General features: G+C 51.4%; 1 protein-coding gene across 1 annotated transcript in view; it reads left to right on the forward strand.

Moving 5' to 3' along the window:
• The window catches only part of LOC129538678 (uncharacterized), a 162,051-nt gene that overhangs the window by 86,676 nt on the left and 49,937 nt on the right, over positions 1 to 25,438 (forward strand). The window contains exon 4 of the mRNA XM_088829443.1: positions 18,457 to 18,709. Within this exon, the coding sequence (XP_088685569.1) occupies positions 18,457 to 18,709 (253 nt within the window). The remainder of the gene's footprint in view (positions 1 to 18,456; positions 18,710 to 25,438) is intronic.

A 25,438-nucleotide genomic window follows, 5' to 3' on the forward strand; every position in this document is an offset into this window, starting at 1 on the left:
ATTAGCGGGGCTAATTTATTCAATCATGTTTGTACTGTTTCTCTTCTCCCAGTTCTTCTTGCCCCGCTCCTTCAGGTTTTCCTGGACCCACGCCCAGGAGTGTTTGTTGGAAGGTGGTGTTGGGGGAGGATGGAGGTTCGTTGATGCCAGAGATGAGAGCAAGCTGCGGCTTGGTGGTAGTGGTGCGGGAGGCTGGTCTTGTCCATATTCCAGTCAGAGTTTCTCAACGTCAGTGCTGTTGACTTTGGGGGGCCATTTTTGTGGGCACCATCCTATGCATTGTAGGATGGTTGGCGGTGTCTGTTGACCTCTACCCACTAGGTCCCAGTAACATTCTCTAACCCCTGTTCTGAAAACCAAAAATGTCCTCAAGTGTTACCAACTGCCACACCTGCTAGAGTCAGCGGCTCAGTGGTGAGGAGTCCGCCTGCCGAGCAGGAGACACAGTAAAATCCCTGAGTCGGGAAGATCTCTTGGAGAAGGAAATGGCGACCCATTCCAGTATTCGTGGCTGAGGAATCCCATGACAGCCGAGCCTAGTGGACTCCTGTCCATGGGGTTGCAAGGAGTCAGGTGTGACTTAGCAACTGAGCATGAGCACAAGCAGGGTCAAATGGCTTCCTCTTGAGAGCTCCTGGTCTGGCGCACTGATCCCTGCTGCTCTTCGACTTTCTGGAGGAAAATTATCCTTCCAAGGCCATGCTGTAGGTTGGGATGATGAATGCCCTTTCTTAACTGTGTCCCTTCGCTGTCTCTTTGAACGTGCCCTGACAGGGAGGCCTGGCGTGCCGCGGTTCATGGGGTCACAAAGAGTCGGACACGACTGAGCGACTGAACTGAACCGAACTAAACTGACCAACTGACGCCCTCGACAGGAGGACGGCAGAAGGGGCTGCCTTGGAGGCCCAAACCTATCTCCCCAAACACAAGTTCCTCTATGGAAAGATGTACAGTCCTTGTGTTATCCAGGGCAGGGGAGAAAGCAAGCTGTGATGTAAAGAGTGACAACAGGTGGTAGGATGAGTGTCACCAGGAAGCTAAGCAGAACCAGAAAAGCCACTTCTGTGTTGGAGGGGAAAGGCAAGCCTCACCAGCTGCTTGCATGGAATCAATCCAGCATGGCGGCTGGGCCAGGGAGGGGCGCACCCTTGTTGTTTCCGTGTTGGCAGACCCCCTGGGGCCAGCTCTAAAGAGAGGGCTGTGGGTTATGTCAGACTATCTCCTATCCAAGACTCTGAATCATGTTGGGGTGCCCTTACAGATGCCAGCTTTGTTCTTTTAGGAGCAGAAGACACCCTGACTGCTTCTGGCAAGGGAATGGAGACGGATACACTGCTTATTTTTTTGAGGCCATTTGTTTGCGGCTGCACTGGATCTTCTTTGCTGTACACAGGCTTTCTTAAGCTGCAGCGAGCGGGGGCTACTCTGCAGTTGCCGTGGGAGAACTGCGCGGTGCTGTGGTTCCTCTTGTTGTGGTTCCCGGGCTGTAGAGCCTGGGCTTAGTGTCTGTGGCAGACAGACTTAGTGACTCCACAGCCTGTGGGATCTTCCCAGACCAGGGATCAAACCTGTGTCCTCTGCCTTGGCAGGTGGACTCTTAACCACTAGACCACCAGGGAAGTCCTGCACACTCTCTAAGAGGATCCAGATAATCTGAGATAGATCTGCAAAGGAGAGGAGAGGGTAAGAGTGGAAGAAGAGACCAGCAACCCAGAATCGTTAACCTGGAGCAGCACTGTCCCATAGAAGTAAAATCCAAGCCGCAGATGCCATTTTTTTGGAGTATGTTCCAATAAAACTTTATTTACAAAAACAGCCAGCAGACTTGCTGGTCAGTAGAAGACTCTGGGCAGTGATTCAGATCCCCTGACTTCCAGACCAATGACCTTTCCCCTTTGCCACACTGATTTTATTTCCAGGCACTGGCAAGTTTCTAAGTACATAGTAGAAGGGGTTTTTATTATTATTATTTTTTAAAGTCCATTTGGGAAAATAAAAAACTTTAAAAACTGCTCCACAGCCCACATGTAATTTTAAACTTTCTAGTAATTACATTTTTTAAAAAAGAGGAAGCAGATACAATCAGTTTTTACAATATATTTTATATAACTCAATGTAGCCCCAATCTTATTTCAACATGCAATTGATATTAAAAAATCTATTAGTGAGATAGTGAAAACTGAAAGTGTTAGTTGCTCAGTCCTGTCCGACTCTTTGTGATCCCACGGACTGCAGCCCGCCAGGTTCCTTTGTCTATGGGATTCTCCAGGCAAGAGTACTGGAGTGGGTAGGCATTCCCTTCTCCAGGAGATCTTCCCGACCCAGGGATTGAACTTGGGTGTCCCTGCATTGCAGGCAGATTTTTTACCATCTGAGCCACCAGGGAAGCCTCATTAGTGAGATTGCCTACTTTTTTTTTTATGTGAAATCTAGGAAATCTGGCGTTTATTTTACCCTCACAGCACACTTCAATTCGCTTGTCACATTTCCAGTGCTTCTGTGCTGGACAGTGTTGCCCTAGAGAGGAAGTTTAAGTGATTAAATTTGGGGGGAGGGAACTATTCATGGTAGACAGAAATAAAAAAAATGAGCTTAAGGACTTAGGTGGACAGATTTCATCGGCAAATGCCCTTGACTGGCTGTCAGCGCAGCGCTTCCATCTCCCCAGACAGGGCCCGTTTGCAGGAATCCATTGGCTGCTGGGCTCCCCTCCCCTGACCCCTTTGTCGTCCACTCCATTCGCTTTTGTTTCAACCGAATGAGCACACAAAAAAGCGCCCTGCATTCCACTGGGCAGTCTTATTCAAGCGTGGCATGGCTGCGTTTTCTCAATTAATCAGGAGCCTGCCCCCCCACCCCCCGCCCCTTTCTCCTCCAGGATTTTCTCGGCATCTTAATCAGGGTCCTAGCTGGACTCCAGCTTCCAGGAGAATTTCGAGGGCCCAACAGACACTTGCCCAGGTAAATAAAAACCAGCTTGGGCCCCTCTTCCCTCCTCCTTGAGTAAGAGGTATCAGAAGACTTTTCCTTAGAAGAGGCTAAGGGAGAGAGAAGCAGTCCTGCCGGTGAACAATGGAGGGCTGAAAGCAGAACAGGAGAAAGACAGGCTGTGTCCTTTGGGTCAGACGGGGCAGGGAAAGGGAGTCCAAGAGGGAGCGGATGTATGTATGCATGTGGCTGATCCACTTGGTGATACAGTGGAAACAACATTGTAAAGCAGCTGTACTCCAAAAAACAGACACCAAAAAATCAAAGCAAAATTTTTTTAAAAGGTAAGGGATTCCCAGGTGGCGCTAGTGGTAAAGATCACACCTGCCGGTGCAGGAGACATAAGAGACGCAGGTTCAATCCCCGGGTCGGGAAGATCCCCTGGAGGAGGGAATGGCAACCCACTCCAGTATTCTTGCCTGGAGAATCCCATGGACAGAGGAGCCTGAAGGGCTACAGTCCATGGGGTTGCAAAAGAGTCAGACACGACTTAGGCACTGAGCACACCCACGGCACGCATGCAACCTCCTACGAGGCACAGGACAGCCTCCCTCCATAAAGAGTTATCCAGCCTAGCAGATCAGGAGCACCTGATTGAGCACAGGTTGAGAAGCCCTGTGTTGGAGCATGATTCCTTTGAATTTTAGAGACTTTTCGCCTAAAAAGAACCTTCTTTTGACCTACAGAAGGCCCCGGGAGGGGCTGGCTACACCTGTGCATATATATGACTGAATTACTGCCGTGTTGATCCAGTCACACCTGCTAGGGCTTTGTGGGCAGCTAGTTGAGAATAAGACCTGGATCCAGGCGGTGTCTGGGCGGGGGACGAGCCAGGTTGGGATGAGAGCTGAGCGGCCACACAAACTAAATGTCACAACTTTTCTAGTTTTCTAAGAGAGAGAGGGTGCTTCCCTGGTCAAGGTCCCAGTTCTTTCTCTCCAAAGCCTTCTGCTCTATGAGCAAAACCCTAGTCAAGTCCAGCTGGGGATCCATTAGCTGCATCTCTGAAGGTGGAACGATGGACCGGCCTTTCCTGATATTGTAAGTAGGAGGCTTTGCATAGATTAGGCAAAGGTGAACCCCCATCTTTCCCATTGCTCTTAGAAGGGCCAGAGGCAGCCAGAAACATTTGCATGGCAGTCTCTGTAGGGAAAGAGAACAAGGGAAAAAAAAAGAAAAGAATGATCAACCTGCTGGTCTGGCAAAGCCGTGGTGTGAATTGACCTTCAAGTCTCATGTTGGCCGGACTCTTTTTGCCTGACCACCTGGTCTCAATTCTATCTTCCTGTCCACCATCAGTGGAACTATGAGAGTCTCACAGCTCACTTGGGCCTAGAGTCTTCAAAAATATGCATTTCGTTTCCAGCCAATTCTGTCAAGTGGCCCCAGGTGTCTGTCTGTCTACCAGGGTGGATATATCCTAAGTCCAGGTGTGGAAACACAAGGATTCTGTCCCCAGGGACCGTTCTTTCTGAGCATCTGGGGGAGTCTGGGGCCTAAAGACCTTGACTTTGCTCCGGCCCCACCCAGAGAAAGCCCCTCACAGAGGAGCCGTCTGGGTTCCTGGGCCTCTCAGGAGCCTGCGCAGGTTTCTGATGGAGTTATGGGTGATCTGGAGTCCATCAGGCCTGACAGTTCCTGCGCCGTGTTTCTCCTTGCAGAGCTGTGGCGAAGATTAAAAGGCGTTTGGGGCCTGAAGGGAAGAGAGAACACAGAATTCTGGGATGCCGAGGGGAGCAGAATCCTCTCCTGTTGTTGGAAAGAGAAAGGTGACTTTGCAGGATGTGTGCTCGGCTGTTCCTATCCCGGGGTCATCTGAGAGGGCCCTCGAGGTCTTTTCTTTAGTGCTGATATTGCACTGTTATATATGCATGCATTGCTGCTGCTCAGTCGCTCAGTAATGTCCGATGCTTTGTGGCCCCACGGACAGCAGCACGCCAGGTTTCCCTGTCCTTCACCATCTCCCAGAGTTTTCTCAGATTCATGTCCTTTGAGTCAGTGGTGCCATCCAACCATCTCATCCTCTTCCACTCCCTTCTCCTTTTTTTGCCCTCAGTCTTTCCCAGCATCAGGGTCTTTTCCAACAAGTCTGCTCTTTGCATCAGGTGGCCAAAGTATTGGAGCTTCAGCATCAGTCCTTTCCCATGAATATTCGGGTTAATTCTTGGAGGATTGACTGGTGTGTGCATGTGTGTGTCTGTATGTACATATATATTTCATTGTCATTATATATGTTATATGTTACGATATATAATATGTATTGTATGTCTGTATGCTCCTTCACATCAGGCGTTTCTGACTCTTTGCGACCCCATAGACCATAACCCGCCAGGCTCCTCTGCCCATGGGATTCTCCAGGCAAGAATACTGGAGTGGGTTGCCATTTCCTCCAGGGGATATTCCTGACCCAGGGTTTGAATCTGTGTGTTCTGCATTGCAGGTGGATTCTTTATTACTAAGCCATTGGGGAAGCCCCGTAATATATATTATATTACGTATGTTTTTTGTGTACTTCCAAACAACTTTGGTCAGTGTATTTAAGCAGAAATAATTCTAGACCTGGGCTAAGAAGCTCTGTCACTAGCTGGTTGTGTGACCTGGACAAGTCACCTAACCTCCCTGAGCCTCGGTCCTCATTCACCAAGTAGAATCACACTGACCAAGCAGAGCGGCAAGAATCTAAGGAACTAAGGTTAAAGAAGGAGCTTTGTGAAGTATGGCAGTCGGGTGTCTCATTATTTGCACGGAGGGTTTTTCTTCAGCTCTCCCCCAGAGGACATGTTCTCATAGCTCAAGGTAGGAATCTTCACCAGCAGGTATGTAATTTCTAAGACCTTCCTTCACTTCTTAACCTCTGGTCTCCAGGATTCAGAGCCATTGCTTCTTGGAAAAGACCAGTGGGTGGGAGCACGAGAGGGTAGGGATTTGGAGTAATTGTAGGGCTTGTATAATTACTGATTCTGGTCCCCATTAGTCCTAGAGCCGTGTTCAGGGACCATAAATCATTCCTGTGACGCTTCGGCAGACTGACTCCCATCCCCCGCACCGTGGCCAACTCTGTCTGCTACATTTCGATTTTCCACCAAAGGCTGGATTATTCACTTTAATAAGCTTCTTTCCCCAATAAAAGCCAGGTGGAGCCTCGGGGAGCCCACATCTGCCAGGCCAGTGCCTGGAGCCTGAGGCCACTTTGTCTCCTTCTTCTGATTCCTTGAGCCATTGTGTTTGGCCAGTGGCATGTTGCCACCTTGACCTTGACTGTCCCTTGGAAAAGGAGAGGGTGCAAAGGCAGGCCGGAGAGACAGCCGACCAGGAGAGGAAGAGACTAGAGGGAGAGGGTAGCCTGGCAGCCCATTAAAGAGAAATAAATTCTGCAGAGGGGAAGTGAGCGATCCCTCCCCGAGCCCCTGTAAATCATCGTGTTTTATGGGCGGGATACTGAGGGAAGTGGGAGATGGGCTGGCCCTGATAACTGGGGTCATTTCTCCTACTTACGTCTGTCTGAATCTTCGGATCTTCTGTCAGGGAGCAGCCTCCAGCTGGAAACCGCTGGGGCTCCTTGCTTTAATTTATTGGCGTCGTTATTACTCTCAAATCAGAACCGCGGTTACTTAAGGAGAGCATTTTAAGAGTTTTATTAGAAAGGCATGGCTGGTTTGTTTCTACTGTCTGTTCTCCCCAGAACGCCTGAGCTGCTGTGTGGCGATGGCGGATACAAGGATGGGATATTTGTTGTTGTTGTTCAGCTGCCAAGTTGCATCGAACTCTTTGTGATCCCATGGACTATAGCATGACAGGCTTCCTTGTCCTTCACTGTCTCTTGGGGTTTGCCCAAGTTCATGTCCACTAAATCAGTGGTGCCATCCAACCATCTCAGCCTCTGTCGTCCCCTTCTCCCACCTTCAATCTTTCCCAGCATCCTGGTCTTTTCTGATGAGTTGGCTCCTCGCATTAGGTGGCCCAAGTATGGGATAGTTGTAGGTGGTTTGAAATGCCTCACTTTTAGAAGTTGTATTTTATACCAGAAGGCTTCTTTCAGACCCAAACGTTCGTTATAAACTCTGGATCCCAGACCTTGCTTCTCTTTGCCTTGTTAACTGATCTTTCAACCAGAAAGCGGAGAAGGCAATGGCAAGCCACTCCAGTACTCTTGCCTAGAAAATCCCATGGATGGAGGAGCCTGGTGGGCTGCAGTCCATGGGGTCGCTAAGGATCGGACACGACTGAGCGACTTCACTTTCACTTTTCACTTTCACACATTGGAGAAGGAAATGGCAACCCACTCCAGTGTTCTTGCCTGGAGAATCCCAGGGACGGGGGACCCTGGTGGGCTGCCGTCTGTGGGGTCGCAAAGAGTCAGACACGACTGAGCGACTAATGCTTTTACTTTTCACATCACTGCCTCCTGGTAGCTGTGTAATTCTGGGTAAGTGACCGCCCCTCTCTGGGCCTTCTTCTATGCTTGTTTAAGGTGAGCTGGTTGAAGTACGTTCAGTTCAGTTCAGTCGCTCAGTTGCTTCTGACTCTTTGCGACCCCATGGACTGCAGCGCGCCAGGTCTCCCTGTCCATCACCAACTCCCAGAGTTTACTCAAACTCATGGAGTACATTAGTAGTTTAAAAAGTTGTAGTCACTTATCCCTTGGTGTAAATAAAATCTTACATGAAGATCAAATGTACGGAATGGGGGAATGCAGCAGCTGAAGGAAAGCCTGGAAGGGTATGCCTCGGTTTCCCGCTGTTTCAGAAGGCCTCCACGGGCATCCCTCTGGAAACATGAGTCCTCCCTGGTGGGAGCAGATGCGAACCTTGATGCCCCTGGGTGGTCAGTCACCTAGGGCTTATCCCAGCAGCCAGTGCCTAAAAGAAGGAAAAGTATGTCTATACGTCTTCAAACGGCATACGTGCTCCTAACGTGCAAGCAGCTGCCTCATGGGAAGCGTTTCTTCTGGGCCCAGAAGTGTACGACCTGGTGTCTGTCTTCAAGGGGAGGGCAGACGGCAGAACGCGAGGTGGAGTGTGCGAGTGCAGGCCCAGCACCCCGGCCACTTTGGTGGAAGAATGTCCCAGGCAGAGTGTCTGGGGAAGCTGGAGAAAGTTGTCACTCAGGAGGCCTCGAAGGGTCTTTCTCGGCATAGCTGGGGTGAGGGAGGGAAGGTGGTCCTTTCCAGTAGAGGCGTGCAGTGAGCCCCGGGGGGCCAGAGGCAGATCTGGGCAGGACTTCCCAGGACTGGGTGGGGCTGGGGGCTAGAGGAAGGGATGGTGGTGGTGGTTTAGGTGCTAAGTTGTGTCCAACCCCGTGGACTGTAGCCCCTAGGCCCCTCTGTCCATGGGACTCTCCAGGCAAGAATACTGGAGTGGGTTGCCGTTCTCCAGGGGATCTTCCCGATCCAGGAATCAAGCCCGAACCTCTTGCATTGCAGGCAGATTCTTTACTAACTGAACTACAGGGGAAGCCCAAGGGGTGGTGGGTAGGGTCAAAACGAGGGCAGACCCGGGGGTCTGCAGAACTAGGAAGGCTTGTGAGCTGGGGCTTGACTTGACCTTACTCCCCCGCCCCCTGGCCTCTGGTCAGGGAGGGAGAGATGGCAGGTGACCAAGGAGGGGAACGTACACGGTAGGTTCACCAGCAAGGACGGCACAGGGCCTCGGCGGTGGTGGCGGGAAGCGTGTGATGATGCGGGCGACACTGGCGGGGTGGTGGGGGGGGGTGAAGTTGACAACGTGAGTCCCGAGTGCTCCTGGGGTGAGGAGTGGGATGCAGCCAAGGTGCTGTTACAAATAGAAGCCCAAGCCTGAGCTAATAGGCGACTCCTCCCTACTTCCCTGATCCTTTACTTTGCATTTATTGGGAGTCTCCCGCATCCTAAGACCTGGGCGTATGCGTAAGCCAAGAGGCATCACAACAGGAGGAGTTACCTTGAGTTTCTGGAATTGCTTGGGTGTTGCTCCTGGGAGGATGTCTACTTGCCTCCTGCGGGGGTGGGGGGGATTTGAAATGAGGGAGAGAGGCCAGAGGTGCTGCTGTATTTGCTTAAACATTGATTGGCTTCCTTCTCTGCATTGGATAATATCAGACCCTAGGGATAAATGTACGCATGGCTTCTAGTTCCCTTTGGAGCTGAGCGGATGCCTGATGGTGGGAAATAAGCACATGAACCCAGAAAGCAGAGGGGTGGAGCAGATGGTAGAGCCGGGCCTGGGGATTGTCAGCTTCCCTGTGGTGGGGGGAGACTGGGGGTATGCAGCCATACCCAGGAAAGAGGCAGCCCTGGGTGGGCCCAAGTGGGAGCTGCAGGGCAGAGGCGGGTGAGGTGGGGACCCCGAGAACTATGCTGAGTAGAGGCAGATGAGTTGGACTATGAAGAAGGCTGAGCACCGAAGAATTGATACTTTCGAGTTGTGGTGCTGGAGAAGACTCTTGAGAGTCCCTTGGACTGCACGGAGATCCAACCAGTCCATCCTAAAGGAGATCAGTCCTGGGTGTTCATTGGAAGGACTGATGTTGAAGCTGAAGCTCCAGTACTTTGGCCACCTGATGCGAAGAGCTGACTCACTGGAAAAGACTCTGATGCTGGGAAGGATTGAGGGCAGGAGGCGAAGGGGACAGCAGAGGATGAGGTGGTTGGATGGCATCAGCGACTCTTTGGACCTGAGTCTGAGCAAGCTCTGAGAGATAGCGGAGGGCAGAAGAGCCTGCCGTGCTGTAGTTCATGAGGTCACAGAGAGTGGAACATGGCTTAGTGACTGAACAATAGCAACGGAGAGGCAGGTGAGCTGGGGGCGGAGAGGAAGCGAGAGTGCGCGGGGGGTGACGGTCAGGGCTCGTGGTGCGGATGTTGTTCTTCAGTCAGGAAGTCCCGTCTGACTCTCTGTGACCCCGTGGACTGTAGCCCGCCAGGCTCCTCTGTCCATGGGATTCTCCAGGCAAGAATGCTGGAGTGGGTTGCCACTTCCTTCTCCAGGGAATCTTCCGAACTCAGGAATTGAACCCACATCTCTTACGTCTCCTGCATTGGTTGGTGGGTTCTCTACCAGCTGACTCCAGGGATGACTGTTGTTTTGAATTTTGGGAACTCCGGTCTAAACCGTCCCAGCCTGATCTGATCAGAGGCCATCAGCAGTGCTTCATATAGAATCAACACAAGCCAGTGGTGCTTCCGGGGTTCTTAAACTCAGCTGCATCTCGGCTGCTCCCACCCGGCCTCCCCTGACCTGCCCACTCAAACGCTCACACAGGAAAGGAGACGCCAGGTGAGCGCGGTGCTGACGAGGTGCTGTCTGTTTGGTTAGAGGACCTCGGCCGCTGAGACAGGCCCTCCGTGATCCTGATCCTCCCTGCAGGAAAGCGCCTTGGTCTCCTTGCCTTTGCTGGGAGCAGGGTGAGGCAGAGAGGCGGAATTCTGCAGGTGTGGCTGCCGGCCGCGGGTTTTGTGTGTTTTGCCGCCCAGTTCATGGCTAATGACAGGGGAGCGGCAGGTACGAACACGATTCTGCCCTGGGGCTCACACATGTGTGATTGGGCAGGAGACAATGGCAAATGTTCCTGGAATTCCCAAACCGGATGCAAAATTGCTACCAGGATGCAGAGAAAGAGGAGGGAGCTAAGTGTTTTACATAACGAGATGCTCGCCTCCTGCCCGCTCAGCCTCTCGGAGCCCCGGGGCGGGTGGCTCGGGGCCTCCTTCTCCAGAAGCCCCAGGAGAGATCAGGGAACCCGCGTGCATGTCTACTGGGCAGAGCGTGGCTCCAGCAGAGGCTTTCTCTCGCCCTGGTCGGTTTGACATTTGGGATCTGTGGCTTTCCACCGGGCGTGGCAGGACCAGAGGCAGCCAAGGGATGTTCTTCTACCCAGCTGCGCCTTGGTGCCCGGGATGGAAAAGAAATTGGGCAGCGAGCCTAGAAGGAATGTTGAGCAGCCACCCCGCTCTCTTCCCTGCCCGCCTTCCATCTGGGGAGGGGGCAGCGGCAGAAACACCAGGGCTGTTTTTGCATCCAGCCTGGAAGGAGGAGGCCGGCCGTGGGAAGGGCTGGGGCTGAGAGAAAGGCAGAAACAGGGGAGATTTGGGAGACCCGAGTGGCTGGAGATAGAGGCCTCTCATGGGGAGAGGGGGCTTGTGAGTGGGCAGAACTCTGCTTCTTGGGAGCCCGGGGTGGAACCTCAGGGACCAGTGACCGGTTCACCCAGCAGAGCTGAAACTAAGGAGCTAAAGTTCGGTCTCTGCAAGTTGCCCGTCCATGCCTCTTCTTTCTGTGGCCCACTGTAGGAGGTGGCGCTTAACAGGCTGTAAAACGCACATCCTCTCGCCTCTGAGCTGGGCTCTTCTTGGAGTCCCTTCACGCTCTGTTTGACTTGGGAGAATGCTTGAGGAGGAGTTAGTGCAGGAAGGAGACGGGGGTCCCTCCCAGTGGGGGCTGGGATGCGTGGTTCTCCTGAGCTGGTCACATGAAGCTGGGGCAGGACAGGTGACTGCCTTGCATTGCCTCCTCCTCGGTGTACAGTGTTGTCCGAGGGCGCCGAACACGCGTGTCCTCCTGTCTGTCTGCAGCCCCATCTCTTGGGTTCAGATCCTTGCTGGGTGACTTTGGTGTGTCCGGTTTCTTCATAACCCTCCGTCTCCCCATCTACAAACACGGGGATAGCAGGGTTTCCCTGGTGGTTCAGTCGCTAAAGAATCCTCCAGCAATGCAGGAGACCCCGGCTTGATTCCTGGGTCGGGAAGATCCCCTGGAGAAGGGATCAGCTACACACTCCAGTATTCTTGGGCTTCCCTTGTGGCTCAGCTGGTAAAGAATCCACCTGCGGTGTGGAGACCTGGGTTCGACCCAGGGTTGGGAAGACCCCCTGGAGAAGGGAAAGGCTACCCACTCAAGTATTCTGGCCTGGAGAATTCCACGGACTGTATAGTCTGTGGGGTCGCAAAGAGTCGGACATGACTGAGCGACTTTGGCTTTGACTTTGACTGGCCTCGTGTGTTATAATGAGAAGAAGAAGTTTTCTACGTTGAGTTCGTCCATGTAATAAGTGCGCCATAAATGTTAGCCTTACTGTTCTTCTATTTCTTTTCAAAAGAAATAACTCACAGAGGGTTTCCCTTTAAATATTTGATTTTAGACCAGGGGTTGTTAGCAAACTGCAGCCTTGGCCAAGACAATCATTTTCACAACAAAAGTTTTTTTTTTTAAAGTAACATTTTCGGATGAGTGAAAATGATATGAAATTTAAATTTCAGTGTTCATAAATAGAATTCTTTTGCAACTTAGCCATGCCCCTTTGCTGCATATCACCTAAGGCTGACTTCACACTGCCAAGAGACAGTTAGGTCCCTGTGACAAAAACCATACGGCCCACAGAGCTGAGAATATTTACTCTCTGGCCCTTTACAGACAATTTGCCAGTCCCTGTTCTAGATGACTAATTCTGAACTAGGGAGGGCGAGTGTAGGCACCCAGGTCCAAAATTACAGGCTTAAAATGCTGATTGATTGGAATAAAGCCTGCTCACAGTCAGAAAGGACGATAAAGCAGTGCTGTTCTAAAATAAGAGAACAGGAAACAGGGTCTGAGTTTTGCAAATCCTCCACGTGATGTCCATGCCATTTTTTTTCAGAAACAAATACTGAGTTTCAAGTCCCCAGGCTCCAAGTGTTTGCAGAGTTGGTGTGCGCTGAAGTCCCTTCAGGAGAGAATCCCCTGGGTTGGTGAATGGGTCGGTACCAGCTGGGGCGGGTTGGGCACGGGAGGCCCAGCAGCTGTCAGGAGGCCCAGCACTGCTCCATCCCCCGTCCCTCCTCCTTTTTCCAAGCGGACCCCACTTGTGAAAACAGAGCCTTGCTTGGGGAGCTCATTTCATTTCACCTGTCATGTGTATTTGTCTGTTTATATTCTGCCTGGTTCCACCTTGTTATAGAAAGGATTTACGGCGACCAGGACCCTTGAATGTGCAGAATCACAAACCCTAGAAAAAGCAAAACTTAGAGGCTGTGGTGAGCAGAGTAAGCTGAGTGAAGTGTCATTGGTAATTTAAAAGAGTCAACAGAGCAGACGTAGAAACACACTTAGGGTTACCAGAGATGAAAGGGGAGGGAGGGATAAATTAGGGATATAGGATTAGCAGATACACAGCGATGGCACTAGTGTTAAAGAACCCGCCTGCCGATGCAGGAGACACAAGAGACTTGGGTTTGATCCCTGGGTTGCGGAAAACCCCCTGGAGCAGGGTATGGCAACCCACTCCAGTGTTGTTGCCTGGAGAATCCCATGGACAGAGGAACCTGGTGGGCTACAGTCCTTGGGGGTTGCAAAGAGTCAGACAGGACTGAAGTGACTTTGAACGCACGCACTGCTATATATAAAATAAACAGCCAGGATTTACTGTATAGCACAGGGCAACTGTATTCAGTATCTTGTAATAACTATCATGGAAGAGAAATGGAAAATATATTTGGATAACTGAACCAGTTTGCTGTATACCGGAAACTAACACCATATTGCAGATCAACTATACTTAAGTAAAAATAAGGCCCAGTGAAGTAAATCTTTATGTGCTGACCGGGAAGCTTCTTCAAAACATTCTGTTAAGTGACGAGATGCCAAGCAGTATGATAACTTCAATAATTGATCAGACTGGGTATTAGGAATAAATGTGGGGGAAACTCATAAAAATTTAAAAAATAAAAGAGACGATGGTAGAACTGAGCTTAGAATTTTTCAACCAAGGGAGCTTTCTCCCTAGCCTTGTCCGCTCTGCAGGGCCCTCCACCCAAGCTCCCAGCCCCGCTGGTCATAGGCTGTATTGTGTGGTCTGAGGGCCGGGGGTTGGGGGGCTGGGGGCTGGGAGTGAAGGCGGCCAGGGAGCAGCAGCCTCGGCTCCAGGGTCAGCCCCCTGGGATGGGCTTGGAGATGAGCCTGAGGAAAGGACGGAAGCTGCGGACCCACGGGTGGCCTGGCTGGGAGCGTGGGTTATGAATCACCCCAGCCTTTGCTCCTGGCTCTGGGGGAGCGACTCACACGTTCCCAAGGGAGCCGGTTTCTGGGAGACGTGACGTCGTCCCTGGGAGAGGAGTTTCAACCACATTGGCCTCACAGGGACTGGTTCCCATGGGTAACACCCAGCTCCTCGGCCTGAAAAATCCCTGGCTAAGGAGATGGGGCTATGAAGCTTCGTGTGTGTGTGTGTGTGTGTGTGTGTGTGTTTGCATTTTAAAAGACATGCCTCATCCATTGTGGGACCTCATCATTAGCTACTGACGATCCGAGTTCAATCCCTGGCTTGGGAAGATTCCCCTGAAGGAGGGCATGACAGCCCACTCCAGAATCCCATGGACAGAGGCGCCTGGGGTCCATGGGGTTGCAAAGAGTCAGACACGACTGAGTGAACAGCCCTTGTGTCCGTGGAGGCTGGTGAGGGCCCCCATCTCCAGGATCACAAGGAGGACTCGGCTCTGACGGAGAGCCTGCCTGTCTGTAGCCGTCCCAACATTTTTCTCAAAGACTTTCCCTCCACAAAATCCTGCTCCAAACCCATGATTTGGAAGAAGCATTCCCGATTTGACCGTGGTGTCTCCTCATTTGCCCACATGCTTGAATTGTGGTCAGAGGGAGCTGGCAAACTTTAATTGATTTCAGAAAGGGCCGACCAGCCCTAGACAGCTGCTTATTTCTCCCAGCAACAGCCTTGGAGCCCTGGCACCTTCTAGATAAGTCAGTCCATCAGGCCTTCTGCATGGATGCTTCATGAGAGAAGAAGCAGACGTCACAGCAGCTTCTCTTTCCACCACCTTCTGTCTCTCTCTCTTCTGAAACAACATTTCTTTATTTGGCTGACCAAGGTCTTAGTTGCAGCATGTGGGATCTAGTTTCCTGACCAGGAACCAAACCCTGATCCTCAGCATTAGGAGCACGGAGTCTTAGCCATTGGACCACCAGGGAAGTCCCACTCACTGCCTTTTCTCTTACAAACCTGACTCCCAGACAATTAGATAGGAAATAACCCTTCTCTTCACGCTGTTACCGGTCATTGCTGAATTAACTCTGTTTTATACTTACATAAAATCTTTATTTCTGCTCACCTGTGATACCCTCCTGTTGAAAAGCCCGGAGCTTTCCCCAACCTTCCAGGGTAACAAGAACTGGAAACCTTTCAGATAGTGCATCTCTTGAGGATATGTACATACTAAGTTGCTTCAGTTGTGTCCAACTCCTTGTGACACCATGGACTGCAGCCCACCAGGCTCCTCTGTCCCTGGGATTTTCCAGGCAAGAATACTGGAGTGGGTGACCGTTCCCTTCTCCAGGGGATCTTCCCGACCCAGGGGTTGAATCCACATCTCTTATATCCCCTGCTTGACAAGCTGGTTCTTTACCACTTGTGCTGCCTGGAAAGGGAGCCAAGTAGAGGGGGACTTCGGTGCCTGCCTCCTTACCAATTAAATGAAGGGACGGGGACAGTGCTGGGGTCCGCATGAGGGTCAGCTGTGTGGCGTATGAACTGGGGACGGGATTTGGCTAGGGAAGCCAACTCATCCGTGAGGCTTGCTGGCTCACTGGTTTGCAGGACTCACTGGCACACACTGCGTACTTAAACCAAAGCAAAGCTTCCAGGAAGCAATAACTTGACCTTACAACTTCATGTTTAGAAACTCGTTGAGTCCAGCTGCCTCCTGTGCATGTGCTGGAAGCCCACGTGGGCGCCTGTGGTGGTTCATGCTGGCCTGCGCGCGTGGGTGTATTAGTCACTCAGTCGTGTCTGACTCTTTGCGATCTCGTGGACTGTAGCCCACCAGGCTCCTCTGACCATGGAATTCTCTAGCAAGAATACTGGCGTGGGGAGCCATTCCCTTCTGCGGATCTTCCCCACCCAGGGATCGAACCTGGGTCTCCCGCACCGCAGGCGGATTCTTTACTGTCTGAGCCGCCAGGGGAGCCCCCCGCTCCAGCCGAGTTGGTGGGAACTCCCCCTCCCCCGTCTCCTCTTATTCTTGGTGAGCAGGTGTGCCTTGGGGGCCTGCAGTTCCTCAGAAGCCCGAGAGGGTGTTTGTGGCTGGGCTGCTGAGCTCACACCTAGGGGCAGGTGGTGAGTTGTCTGTCTCACCCCCTGGAGGGCAGAGGGGCAGAGAAGGGGGCACCCGGTGGGCACAGCTGTCACGGGAACGACCAGCGCCCACACGCCGGGGTTATCCGTGGCTCGTGGGCCGTTCTCTGAAGCCCGTCTTTATTCCCCGTTGTCTCGGACTTCGCCTTCTGTCTCCTTTCTGCCACGCTCCTGAAAATGAGAGCGTGGTGGAGCCAGCCTCCCCATGGGGGCAGTTTGCAGTACGTCTCGAGTGTGGCAAGCACAGGGCTGGGTTTCCTTTCAGGTCGCGGCTCAGCTGTTTTCTAATTTATCCTGTCTTGGGTACCAGTCCCTGGCCAGGTCTCTCATTTTCCAAGCTTGCTGCTTTCCGAACCACTGTCAGGGATTAAGGCTTTAATACAGGTGGGTTTCTTCCCCCTCCTGTCTCTGTCACCTGGACATTACCATGGCGATAATCCTCCCCTGAAACAAAAATAAAAGGCAGAACCGGTTGGACAGAAAGTGCGGCCACAAACTTCCATTGAGACTGAGCTGTCCAGAGCCTGGGAGCTGCCAGGAGCTCCTTCAGGACAGGTCCCGAGGATCAGGAGGCAGAGGCTGGCCGGCGCCGGGGAAGGGTCAGCCGGCCATCAGACTGTGCTGGAGGGAAGAGCTTCAGCTCGGTTCCTTCGTGGGTTTAGTGGGGTTATGGGGTTACGTTCTTTCTGCAACCGGCAGTCCTGTCTGGCCTCCCCGCTGCCCCAGGGAGAAGCAGAGCCTCCCATCCTCAATGTGTCAGTGGAGATTAGCTGGGGTTTGAATCACAAGGGGTGGGGGAGGCTGGGATTGTGATCCACTCTGCAAAGCCTTGTGGGCTTTGCCACGGTGGAGGTTTGGGGCTTCTTGAGAAGCCCGGGGGTTTAGGAAGGCAGGTTTCACTACGTCAGCACTGAGAAACCGGTTTGGAGTTCGGGAAGCAAGGACCCACAATAGCTAGATGGGTCGAGGCTGATTTAATTTTCTGCAGAAAAAAGCGTGTTTGCTCAGCCTCCCAAAGGGCACTTGGGGTTAGGGTTAGGCTTGGGGGCTGTAGGCTGGGCTCTGGGAGTTGCTTTCCCCTTCTCACTCTGAACATCCTCTGTGGAATGCTCTGAAGGTTTGGCAGATTCTAAGGGAACATGCTGTAGCTCTTGGGGCCTTCTGTGCAGTGGCTCAAAGCAGTGACCTGGGACTGGTACCAAGAAGCTTTTCACTGTCTGGTTTCTCTGGAGATTCTGAAAGAAGGAGGAGGGGTGGAAGGGATCTGGGTAGGGTGGTTTTGCACGCAGCCTCCCTGGGGCGCGGAGGTTGTCTGATAACCTGGCTGACCTTTTAGTCTTCTCCTGCCCTGAAGTATGAGCCACATGCATTGTTGGGTGACATGCAGAGATGGATGAGCCAGCAGCCAGTCATTCACCCCACAGATATTCAGTGGGCGCCTACTAAATGCCACAGGCTAGTTGTGAGCACAGTGGGAAAGAATCTTTGCTCTCCATCACTGGAGGGAAAGCAGATTATACGCAGAGATACAAATAGACCCGGGAGTGATAAATTCGAGGAGAAAAAAGAGAGCCAGCAAGGGATGGCGTGATCGGGTGGCCAGGAGAGGTTTTCTTTGGAGGTAACGTCTGAAGAGAGATCAGGCAGATAGCACTAGTGGTAAAGAATCCACCTCTCAGTGCAGGAGACGGGGAGACGCGGGTTCGATCCCCAGGTCAGGAAGATCCCCTGGAGGAGGAAATGGCAACCCACTCCAGTATTCTTGCCTGGAGAATCCCATGGACAGAGGAGCCTGGCGGGCTACAGTCCATGGGTCACAGAGTCAGACAGGACTGAAGCGACTTAGCAGCAGCAGCAGCAGGTATCTGGGGGAAGAATGTTCTAGGCTAGTGTTCAGCAGACAGTGGCTCTTGGGCCAAAGCTGGCTGCCTCTTATTTTGTGAATAGAGTTTTATTGGGACTCAGCCCCCCCCCCCCATTCATTATGTGTGGTCTACGGTGGCTTCCAACCTCATTGAGTGGTTGTGACCGAGACCCCCAGCCCTCCAAGACTGCATACTGTCTGGTCTTCAACAGAGAAAGTTTGGGAGCTCCTGGCAACCCACTCCATTGTTCTTGCCTGGAGAATCCCAGGACGGCGGAGCCTGGGGGGCTGCTGTCTATGGGGTCGCACAGAGTCGGACACGACTGAAGCGACTTAGCAGCAGCAGCAGTCTAGGCAGGAGCAGAGGACCTGTGCTACTCTTTTTATTATTATTAATTTGTATTGGCGTATGGTTGCTTTACAACGTTGTGTTCAGTTTCTGCTGTGCAGCAAAGTGAATCTGCCATGGATGCATAAGATCCCCTCTTTTTTTTCATTTCCTTCCCATTTAGGTGGGGGCTTCCCTGGTGGCTCAGACAGTAAAGAATCTGCTTGTAATCCAGGAGACCCAGAAAGATCCCCTGCAGAAGGGAACGGCTACCCACTGCAGTATTCTTGCCTGGAGAATTCCACGGACAGAGGAGCCTGGTGGGCTACAGTTCATGGGGTCACAAGAGTCAGACACAGCTCAGTAACTAGAGAGAAGGCACCCACGTCCCATTTAGGTCATCACAGAGCGTGGAGTAGAACTCCCTATGCTACGCAGTAGGTTTTCATTGGTTACCTATTTTATATATGGTATCAGGAGTGTATATATGTCAAACCCAACCTCCCAATTCATGCTTTTCACCCTTGGTGTTCATATCACAGTGTCTCTATTTCTGCTTTGCAAAGAAGATCGTCTGTACCATTTTTCTAGATTCCACAAGTATGTCACACAGCGCTCCTAATCAGTCCATTCTTCTGGTGATGAACACCTGCGTTGTCCCCAACTTTAGTTGCTCAGAGGTAAAGAACCCGCCTGCAAGGCAGGAGACGCGGGTTTGATCCCTAGGTCAGGAAGATCCCCTGGAGGAGGAAATGACAACCCACTCCAGTATTCTTGCCTGGAGAATCCCATGGACAGAGGAGCCTGGTGGGCTACAGTCCATGGGGTCACAAAGAGTCGGACACAACTGAGGAACTAAATAACAACAACATCTGCCACAAAAGACAGCTCTTCAGTTAGCATCTTTCTCGTGTCACTGGGCTTACCCGTGTGAGACTCCAGGAAAGAAGTTATTTTTTGTATTAGGATAAGCAGGGGAGCGTAAAACTGCCGACAGGCAACTTTAATCAGATTATAGAACCTGCTTCATCCCATCCTGCTGTAAGCCTGCCACCAGGGCCGTTGACTCATTTGGGCTTTGTTCGGAGTCTGTAATTGGGCTTCCCTGGTGGCTCCCACAGTTAAGAAACTGCCTGCAATGCAGGAGACCCAGGTTCAATCCCTGGGTTGGGAAGGTCCCCTGGAGAAGGGAATGGCTGAGCACTCCAGTACTCTTCCCTGGGAAATCCCATGGACAGAGGAGCCTGGTGGCTATGGTCCATGCGGTCACAGAGATCGGATGGGACAGCACTCACGCACACTCCTACTTTGGTTTATTGTCTCAGAAGCTGGGGCTCGAGTGCTTTGAGAATGCTCTGTCCTTGGTTCTCTCACCTCCTTTCTGGCGGTGGTCCACAGTAGCCCCTTTTGTAATTTGGACTTTGTTTGAGATGCCCGGTGCTGGGCTTGTGAGATGGAGAAGTTTTTCTGGCAGAGCTGACACCAAGTCTTTGACATGAAGACGCCTTTTTTTTTTTTTTGGTCTGGTGTCTATTTAATTGACAGGTTCAACTCTGCATGAACCAGGAAGTTTGGCCACTTAGCTTCCTTGTGATCTCAGGAGAAGGAGGCAAGGAATGAGCATGCTTGATAGGAGAGAGAGGGGGAAGGAAGAGACCTCTTGGAAAGCCAGTAGTGATGCCGAGGGGACGTGACCACGGCACGTGGTGGGCGCTGGGCTGGAGGTGGTGATGGAGCAAGCTTTCCTCCTGCCCGCTGGGTGGCTGCCAGCGCAGGTTTTCATTATTTCACTTACATAGCACAGCAGCTGCTGAGTTTTGAACATTGAAAGCAGCCCATTAATAAGCCTTTGCTTCATACTCTGGGTGTGAGGGCAGTGACATTTTCTTTAACCTGCAAATTGCCCTGCCCAGTGCCGTGTGGGAGCAAGTTAGTGCTGAAAGGAGTCCCTTTCTGTGGCAGAGGGACTCTGCCCTGGGGGGCATCACGGGAGCTCAGCTGCTCCGTTGGAAGAAAGACCTGGGAGATATCGTGAAGTCCTTCTGGGTCCTCAGAACAGTTTTGAATGCCTCAGCCCGCAGTTCCCAATGACTGCCCCAATCTCCTCCTGGCTGTGGCTTCTGGGCGGTCTTGACAAGCGGGTGTCTGTGGAGTCTGGAGATTTGATAAGCGGGGAGTGACCCCCACCCCCTGGGAAAGCCTGGTAATGGACATGGTTTCTAAGCACTCTTGCCTGTGACTTTCAGAAATGGGTAGAACTTTCGTCCGTCTGTCAGCATGGATGAGGCCCCTGCTGTATTGGAGTCTTTAGGAATGATGCTATTTGGGTCCACAGCCTGCTTGCCCTCAGGCCTTAGACTGTGGTTCTGTTGCTGAAGCAGACGTGGCCCAGAAGGACTGCTGCTCTGTTACCAGTTTTCCCAACCTGGAGCCATTTTAGTCCAACCATTACTATTTAATTGTATTATTATTTTTTTAACTGACCATGTAAAAGCAATGGTTCTCTTTTTTATGTCTTAAATTATGGAAGTATGATAACACATTTATAGGAGACTTGGAAAATGCAGAACAAAGTTACACATAGTTCTACCATGTATTAAAATTATTTTTAAGTAGGTAAATTGAGATTTTTTTACTTGGCGTTTTGGTATCGTATTCTCAAGAATTAATTGAATATACAGAAAAGTAGAAGCATATTCAGTTCAGTTCAGTTCAGTCGCTCAGTCGTGTCCGACTCTTTGCAACCCCATGAATTACGGCACGCCAGGCCTCCCTGTCCATCACCAACTCCCGGAGTTCACTCAAACTCTGTCCATTGAGTCGGTGATGCCATCTAGCCATCTCATTCTCTGTCGTCCCCTTCTCCTCCTGCCCCCAATCCCTCCCAGCATCAGAGTCTTTTCCAGTGAGTCAACTCTTCGCATGAGGTGGCCAAAGTATTGGAGTTTCAGCTTTAGCATCAGTCCTTCCAATGTAAGACAAAAATTTAAACAATTTATACAATTTTCACACCAGTAGGATACAAATTCAATTCAAGTTCCCATAGGTTGTAAACCAGAAGACACTGGAACATATCCAGGGACATAAAACAAGGTTAAAAGCAGTGGTTCACTTAAAAAAAAAAAAATTATGTAAGTATAGTTGATTTACAATATCATGTAAGTTTTAGGTATACAGCACAGCAGTTCAGCTGTATATATGTGTGTGTGTTCAGGTTCTTTCCCCTTATAGGTTATTGCATAATATTGAGTATGGCTCCTTGTTCTATACATAGTAGTGTGCATTTAAGGAGGGCATGGCAGCCCACTGCAGTGTTCTCACCTGGAGAACCCCCATGGACAGAGGAGCCTGACGGCTGCAGTCCACGGGGTCACAAGATGGACACGACGGATCTCAAGCATAGCACTGCACACTGTGTGTATGTTGATCCCAAGCTCCTGATTTATCCCTCTTCCCACTGCCCTTTCCCCTTTGACAATCACTTATAAAATCATTTATAACTTAAAAAAAATAAATAAAAGCAGTGGCTCTCAGTGGAGGAGGGAGTTGTTCCCTGGGGACACTGAGCCCTGTCTGGAGGCATTTCTGTCTGTCCTACTTGCTGGGGGAGGGGCGGGGGCAGACGCTTTTGGCATTGAGCAAGCGGATGAGGCCAAAGGTGCTGCTCAGCATCCTGGGAGGCACGGAACAGGCCCCACCGCAAAGAGCGATCCCACCCGAAATGCCAGGAGGGCTGAGGTTGAGAAAATCTGGCTTAAGCAAACATTATTTTTAAATGAAAGTGAGTGAACCAGGATCCCTTCCCATATATCCAAAGTAAATATAAAAATAATGAGCACGTTGAAATTGAAACCATGTTTATAGATTCCAGGTAGATGCTCTTGTCTGCCAAGCCTCTGGTTCGGAGGTTATCTTTCTCTTTATCACGAAGGGAATGTCACAGACATCTGAAGCAGCCCGGGACGGAGCTCGTCTCCTCGCAGGTAACTGGTACGGTTCAAGGAGATGCAGGGACCTTCCCTGTGCTCCCAGGGTTAACAATGCCCTTTGCAGGAGATGCAGGTTCGATCCCAGGTCAGGGTGCTGAGATCCTACATGCCACAAGGCAACTAAGCTGGGGAGCCGTAACTAGAGAGTCCACGTGCTGCAAGGAAAGATCCCATGCGGCTGTAACTCAGACCTGACCCAGCCGAATGAGTAAATAAATATTTTTTAAAAACAGGAGGGAAAAAAGAGAGAAGGTAGAGGACTTCCCTGGTGGTCCAGTGATTAAGACTCTGAGCTTGCCACCGAGGAAACCAGAATTGAAAGAGACACGTGTACCCCAGTGTTCATCGCAGCACTGTTTACAATAGCCAGGACATGAAAGCAACCTAGATGTCCGTTAGCAAACGAATGGATAGGAAATCTGTGCTACATATACACAATGGAGTATTACTCAGCAATTAAAAAGAATGCATTTGAATCAGGTCTAATGAGGTGGATGAAACTGGAGCCTATTATACAGAGTGAAGTAAGTCAGGAAAAAAACCACCAATACAGTATATTAATGCATATGTATGGAATTTAGAAAGATGGTAACAATGACCCTATATGTGAGACAGCAAAAGAGACACAGATGTAAAGAACAGACTTTTGGACTCTGTGGGAGAAGGCGAGGGTGGGATGATTTGAGAGAATAGCACTGAAACATGTATATTATCATATGTGAAACAGATTGCCAGTCCAGGTTCGATTCGTGATACAGGATGCTCAGGGCTGGTGCACCGGGATGACCCAGAGGGATGGGATGGGGAGGAAGGTGGGAGCGGGGTTCAGGATGGGGACACACGTACACCCATGGCTGATTCATGTCAGTGTATGGCAAAAACCACCACAGTATTGTAAAGTAATTAGCCTCCAATTAAAATAAATAAATTAATTTAAAAAACCCAACTCTGTGCTTGCAGTACTGGGGACTCAGACCCCACATACCCCACAGGGTGGCAAAGGATAATCATACATATATTTTTAATTGCCAGAACTAGACACAAGAAGGCAAAGAGAGTGTCCCCTCCTGCTGTGAGCTCATGTTCTTTTGTGATGTCTGCCCATCACCTCAAACAGACCCGGTACCCCCTTGTTGCCCCGCATCTCAAGCTTAGGGGAGCAGTCTCACGCCCTGTGCATCAATAGAAGCGGCTGAGAGCTACTGTCTGTGAGGATGGGTTTCCTGTAACTCGGGCCTGCAGATGCTGGGAGCTGGTTGTTAGACCCCGATGGAAAGCTTTTTCTCTTTTTCCACAGGTAGTTATACTAATAGCAGCCTCCTTTAGGCTCAGGCCCTTTTCATCTTCAAAGCCCTTTGTACATGTGAGCTAACCTCCCTGCTCCCCAGTAGAGTCAGGAATCCTGAGTCTCACTGGATGGTGCCACCGGGACCAGAGAGATGAAGTGAGTCATGGCATTCCGAGTTAGGTGAGGTTTGGGTTGGGATTCAAGTTGATGGCTGCCGGACTCCTGGACATGGCCTTGCCTGCACCACACCTTTCTCTTGGCCGGCCCCGCCTGGATGTTTGAGCCAAACCTCAAATTCAGGCGGGTCTGGAGAGAGAGAGAGAGGAGAGTGACATTTCTTTTCCCTTCTCCCTGAGGGTTGCTCTTCCAGGGGCTCTCAATGCTTTTCTTAAGAAAAAAAAAAAAGAAAAAGAAAAATTCAGGAATTCCCCTATGGCACGTAATCCCACCAAAACCAGGGAGTCACTTTAAGAAAATATTTTCCTTGCGGACCGTGTCTCCCAGGATATCGGTAGGTGGGGGCCTGGAGCTGAAGCACCCTTTCACAGGCCCTGTTTGAAGGCGTCTGTGGTTGGCAGGACCCACGTGTAAGGGCCGCGGGCCTCTGGCCGCGAGCCGTGACCGCACCAGCGAGGACCACCGGGGTGCAAGCAGGCTGTGGGTGCCTGTGGCCGCCATGGCATTTCCTCTGTGTTCATCCCAGACACTTCTGGACCTGGCCGGGAGGGGAGCCGGGGAGGGGTCAGGGCAAAGGACCAGCAGGACGGGCTTGGGCGCAGAAGCACCAGGGTGACAGCAGCCATCTCATACCATTTCCCCAGGGTTAAAAAAAATAAAAGAGCAAAATCTTCAGGATTCCAGAGACATGGAAGCCTGCCAGTGGGTCCCTGTGGGTCTCTGGGTCCCTTCATTTCGGGGGAGATGCTCCAGTGAGCCCCACATGGGGTCCTGTGACGCTGGCCCTCAAACACCTCCCGCCGCAGGCTCCAATAAATCAAGGCAGAAAGTGTCCTTCAGGTCGGAGCTGGAGGAAGGGGGTGAGAGTGTGTTTGTGTTTATGTTGGTAACGCCACCAGGTGTGGGTTGGACCAACGTTTCGTGGCGTGGAGATCCGCGTGTGTACCTGGCGTAGGGCAGGGGACATTCTGGGTTGCTGTCAGTCTTGTCTGTGGCAGAGCAGACGTGCCCAGCTCCGCCCTGTGTTCATCTGAAGCCTTTGCCTTTTGTCTCGGTCCACTCTGGCTGCTCTAACAAAAGTTTATCACAGACCAGGGGCTTCGATGACAAACATCTCCTTCTGGAGGCTGAGAAGTCCAAGAGCAGAGGGCCAGCATGGTCCGGATCTTGGTTTACAGACAGATGTCTTCTCGTGGTGGACTTAGGGGAAGAGAAAGAGGGGCAAAGGGGGAGAGTGAGGGTGAGGGAGAAGCAAATTCCTGTCCCGAAGGTAGGAAGGCCTTTATTTTACCCTGGGTCTATGGACCAGTTTCTGGTGAGTAATTCTTGTCTCTTTTTATAAGGGCCCCAGTCCCGTTACGGCGCTTCCCAGGTGGCACAGTGGTGAAGAACCCACCTGCCAGTGTAGGCGATGCAAGAGGCACAGGCTCCATCCCTGGGTCAGGAAGATTCCCTGGAGGAGGAAATGGCAGCCCACTCCAGTGTCCTTGCCTGGAAACTTCCATGGATAGGGGAGCCTGGTGGGCTACAGTCCATGGGGTCTCAAAGAGTTGGACATGACTTAGCGCGTGCACACACACAGGCGCACACACACGCACGCACACACACATGCACACACTCCCATCATTAGGGCTCCACCCTCATGAAATAACTACCTCCCAAAGGACCCCACCTCCAAACGCCATCAGCTTGGGGACTGGAGTTTCCACATG

This window comes from Moschus berezovskii, chromosome 20, assembly GCF_049115385.1.
Source record: "Moschus berezovskii isolate FMDL1 chromosome 20, NW_MosBer_1.0, whole genome shotgun sequence".
Taxonomy (NCBI): Eukaryota; Metazoa; Chordata; class Mammalia; order Artiodactyla; family Moschidae; genus Moschus; species Moschus berezovskii.